Here is a 5,000-nt window from a genome sequence, read left to right on the forward strand (position 1 = left end):
AGCCTTAAATCAATAGCAGCTATTAAAGTAAAACTCTAAATATAATAATAAGTAAGCATAACTGAACTCTAAATAATTAAAGGTACAGTCAGCGATTTCAAACCCAATACATTTTTTGTCACATTCACCACTCCTACATCTCTTGAATGTTTCATTTGGTCCTTAGTTCAAATATAATGTATGTTGTTTTGGACAAAAGGGTATGCTAATAAATTTAAATATAGACATAAACACAAACAAACGCGACTTCCTGAGAAATCGCTGACTGCACCTTTGACAGGAAAATTCACTTTAAATTGCTGGCTGTACATTTCAATAGACACTGAGTTAAAAGCTGCTGGTCACTTCATGTCACACACACACACACACACACACAGGTTTGAGAGGGACATGTGTGCATCAGGGAGTTTGAGAGTGATGTGTATGTGTCTCACACGTCTGTGGTGTGTGTGTTCCACCACTCACCAGCAGGGCAATACACAGGCCGAGCAGCACACCAGCCCCAACCATCAAACCCCCGATTAACAGCCAATCAGGTCGCAGGAGCAGCTGTCGTTGCTTAGCGATGCCCATACGGGTGAGGTGTTGAGAGGTAGCGGGAAAAAAGGGTCCAGAATCGTAGCACTGTCCTCCAGCTGGCATGACTTTTACATACTAAACAACAGAGAGGAACTCTCAGATTCTGGTGAGCACTAGCACATGTGAATGTGTTTGTGTTTGTGTTTGTGTTTGTGTTTGTGGTGTATTTTCCATACCAGATGTTTGTGGTGGTGATGGTGTGTTATTTATACCATGTGTTTGTGGTGGTGATGATGTGTTATTTATACCATGTGTTTGTGGTGGTGATGATGTGTTATTTATACCATGTGTTTGTGGTGGTGATGATGTGTTATCCATACCATGTGTTTGTGGTGGTGATGATGTGTTATTTATACCATGTGTTTGTGGTGGTGATGATGTGTTATCCATACCATGTGTTTGTGGTGGTGATGATGTGTTATCCATACCATGTGTTTGTGGTGGTGGCTGTTTAATCTGAGGACATAGACCCCGGGCTCGCTGAAGTGCACTGAGAAGAGGGTGGGTGTGGTAGTGGGTCCACTCTCCATCAAGTCCTGGGCAAGTTTCCGGAAGGATCCCCAGTCAAAGGCAGCATTGGTATTGAATAGGCTGTCTCTGAACAGGGAGAGAAGCAGGATTGAGTAGAACTGATCTTGTTCTCCAGCTAAACCCCACCTCTCTCTCCATCTCTGTCTATATCTCTCTCTCCCTATGTCCAGAAACGGACTGAATCAGACTCACGTGCCGTACTAGGGGTGGAGAAGCTGAATCAGACTCACGTATTCTACTAGGGGTGGTGAAACTGAATCAGACTCACGTATTGTACTGGTGTTGGTAAAACTTAATCAGACTCACGTATTGTACTAGTGCTGGTGAAGCTGAATCAGACTCACGTATTGTACTAGTGCTGGTGAAGCTGAATCAGACTCACGTATTGTACTAGTGCTGGTGAAGCTGAATCAGACTCACGTATTGTACTAGTGCTGGTGAAGCTGAATCAGACTCACATGTCGTACTGGGGGTAGTGCTCCCTGGTGGCGATAAAGAGCAGGACGTCTCCCTGCTGGAGGCAGGTGGTGGGGTTCAGCACCCCCAGGCTGCTAGCGTTACTGTGCTTCCTCCACAGATGCCCCCTCCCTGGAGACCCCAGCAGCTCACGAGCCACCAACGACCCCCCCACAGACTCTGACACAAGTACAAACACAGACGAACTAATCACATGACTAATCAATAAAAAAAAAAACAATAACACAATTAATCAATATAGAACTTAAAACATGGATAATCAATCAATTACCTATAGAACTAATGAAACAATTAATCAATTACTGTAAGAGAGACATTAGAACCAATGACAGATTTCATCAGGGTAGATTAGGTTTTGAATGTTGTGGCTCAGCTGAAATGGGTCCTGATTTTTCTGTCACTGCAACAGTGGGTTATTGCCATGTGCCACAGCCTACTCAGAATTACAGTTTTTTCTGAATGCTTAAACACATTTTTTGTAACTATGGCTTTTTTTGCAAAACTCTACACACAAATGGCAAAACCACTCACTGAGTTTGTAAAACTAAAAGCACAAACACTGCTTTGCACTCAGTTTGCAATTTTGTAACACACACTTTGCACAACTGTAGGCACAATGGCTATTATTTACACTATTTTGCCAACTCTCTGGCACACTTTCTCATGTGAAAACTGTTTTAGATAATTAGTTCACTTTGCAATCAGCCTAAGCACTATAAATAAGCCACAGGTAATGTACAATGGGTACAATGGAGTGAGCAGGAAGAGTGAGAAGAGAAAAAAACAGACAAAAAAACAGTCTACATGTGGGGATATTGTCATGTCAGGCCTGGATACGTCATTCCAGAATATATTTTTCCCGGTGCCTTGGACTAGGACATTGCATGTGATGTAGACAAAATTTTGAGAGAGACGACCCGATGTAGACTGATTTGTTCTGTAGTGAAATGCTATTTTCTGTTTTGAAAAACACACTTGTGTTTATTTTGATGTGTGTAAATAAACACTAATACTTGAAGTTGGGATCCCTGTATGTTTACAGAACTATGACAAAAGTATGACCTCAAACTGACATAGTCTACCTTGTGTGTGTGTGTGTGTGTGTGTGTGTGTGTGTGTGTGTGTGTGTGTGTGTGTGTGTGTGTGTGTGTGTTTGTGTGTGTGGGTGTGTGTGTGTGTGTGTGTGCTGTGAAAAGAGTGTTCAAGACCTGAGTGATCTGTGTGAGGTGTACCCTCCTCTGCGTCGGGGTGTGTGTGTGTGTCAGGTGATACTGCGGATGTGTTGGGATCCTCCTGGAACAGCGTGTAGATCTCTGGAGGCATGGCACTGAACAGGCCAAAGAAACCTGCCTCTGAAGAGAACAAACACATACAACAGTGCGCACACACACACACACACACACACACACATACACACACACACACACACACACACACACACACACACACAGAGAGACCCGCACACACAGAGAGAGACCCGCACACCACACGTACATACACACACACACAGACACATGCACACACACATACACGCACATGTCACTTTGTGCCAAAGCACAGCAGCAGGACACCAGACCTTGAACATGTTCAGAGAAGTGCACAATGCTTTAACAACACTACAGAGTCCACTTGGAGGGGGGGGGGGGGGCATTAACAAAATCTGCAGGGGGGCAAGAGAGACAGAGAGAGATAGAAGGAGAGAGAGACAGGCAGACAGATAGAAGAGAGAGATAGACAGAGAGAATCACAGTCACAGGGAGGCTACACCAGACACGTAACTGCTGCAACAATTAGCTTCCACTATAAGCAATGGAAATGGCTACAGCTATAGCGGCACGTCAGAAAAATTAGACAAACTTGTCTTCTAAAACTATTTTTAAACTATATGAACGGAGCGCTTCAGTTGCAGTGCCGGTGTAGCCTGGGTGTAAGTGCGGTCAGTGTCTCCGACAGAGATGGGTGTTCCGGTGACTTCCGAGCCCAGGCGGAGTCTCACCGTCCGTCTCTACGGCGAACATGGAACCGGAGAGGTCATTCCGCAGGTCACACTGTAGATCCCCACTGGCGTCCCAGCGCCGCAGCAACGCCTCAAACACACTCCCCGCCACATTCACCTGCTCACACACACACACACACACATGCACACAGATGCATCCCCCCCAAAAAAACATGTGTACACATTTACACACACTCACATATAAACACACACCTGAAGTAGGTCAATCTGACACCTGATTCCTATGTCTTAAGCTTCCCCTTGTTAATACATAGAGGCTGGGCTATAGCAGCGATAAGCCGCCCTTGTACTGTACATTGTGTTCTCAAGTGACATTTGATCAGCCCTACAGTATTTCTCACTGCCGTGCGGCTTACTGTAATTGTGCGGTGGATTATGATGGCGCTTCTGATGGGGACAGATGTAGATCAGTGGGTCTAATGTGCACACTATCATTGACTGTTTGTGGTGGGTGCAGTCAGGAAAACACCATCGGGAAAAAGAGGAGAGTAAGTCAGCATGTGTGTGTGTGTGTGTGTGTGTGTGTGTGTGTGTGTGTGTGTGTGTGTGTGTGTGTGTGTGTGTGTGTGTGTGTGTGTGTGTGTTTATCAGCAGAGATAGGTGTATGCTAGTATGCTTTTGTTGTGATTGTTTAGTAACGGGTGTCTTATGTCTTGTCCCCTGGGGCTTGAGACAGTATTTCCACTGTTTGTATGTCTTTATATGGGACACGTCTTATATGAAGGTGTATATAAACGACAATCTCAAATTGAATGGAACACACACATCATCCAATAAAAGTGCAACGCTTTTGAAAGGCCACTCTAGCCCAATGCAGAATGTGCTTGTTACTATAATCTTTGGTGGATGCCATCTGTTTGTCAATGTGTGTGTGTGTTTAACCTAACTGCATCTGTACCACCATGTTTCAGTGTGTGTGTGTGTGTGTGTGTGTTTGTGTGGCTGTGTGTGTGTATATGTGTGTGTGTGTGTGTGTGTGTGTGTATGTGTGCGTGTTTTCGTGTCTGTGTGTCTCACCTCAGTGCCCCTGTGCAGCAGTACCATCTGGTCCCCAGCGCAGCGTAGCTGCAGTGGCGGGGAGCTCCCCCTGCTCCTGCACCAGTCCCCACACACACCCACTCTCTCCGGCCGTCCAGCACACACACACACCCCGAGAGACGCGTCATAGTCCTGGTACTCCTCAGGAGTCTCACACACCTGCACAGGGAAAGCACATGTTAACCTGCAGTGCACATACACACACACACACACACACACTCAAAACCGAGCTGATCGAGGAACACAGAGTGTGTGTGTGTGTGTGTGTGTGTAAAGTAGCCTAACTATTATTAATTATTACTGTAACTTTGATTTGCTGTGCTGCATACTAATAGATACATACTAATAGACTCATACA

At 45.2% G+C, this 5,000-nt stretch overlaps 2 protein-coding genes across 2 annotated transcripts in view; both read right to left on the reverse strand.

The window, feature by feature from the left end:
- si:dkey-103g5.4 overlaps positions 1-510 on the reverse strand; it is a 25,739-nt gene extending 25,229 nt beyond the window's left edge. Inside the window, exon 1 of the mRNA XM_042068853.1 lies at positions 466-510. Coding sequence (XP_041924787.1) covers positions 466-510 — 45 coding nt within the window. The remainder of the gene's footprint in view (positions 1-465) is intronic.
- Positions 511-1,564: 1,054 nt separating this feature from the next.
- LOC121688937 overlaps positions 1,565-5,000 on the reverse strand; it is an 8,713-nt gene continuing 5,277 nt past the window's right edge. Inside the window, exons 5-8 of the mRNA XM_042068854.1 lie at positions 4,748-4,801; positions 3,584-3,701; positions 2,820-2,939; positions 1,565-1,746 (exon numbers count right to left, since the gene is read on the reverse strand). Coding sequence (XP_041924788.1) covers positions 1,565-1,746; positions 2,820-2,939; positions 3,584-3,701; positions 4,748-4,801 — 474 coding nt within the window. The remainder of the gene's footprint in view (positions 1,747-2,819; positions 2,940-3,583; positions 3,702-4,747; positions 4,802-5,000) is intronic.

This window comes from Alosa sapidissima, chromosome 17 (assembly GCF_018492685.1).
Source record: "Alosa sapidissima isolate fAloSap1 chromosome 17, fAloSap1.pri, whole genome shotgun sequence".
Classification (NCBI taxonomy): Eukaryota; Metazoa; Chordata; class Actinopteri; order Clupeiformes; family Clupeidae; genus Alosa; species Alosa sapidissima.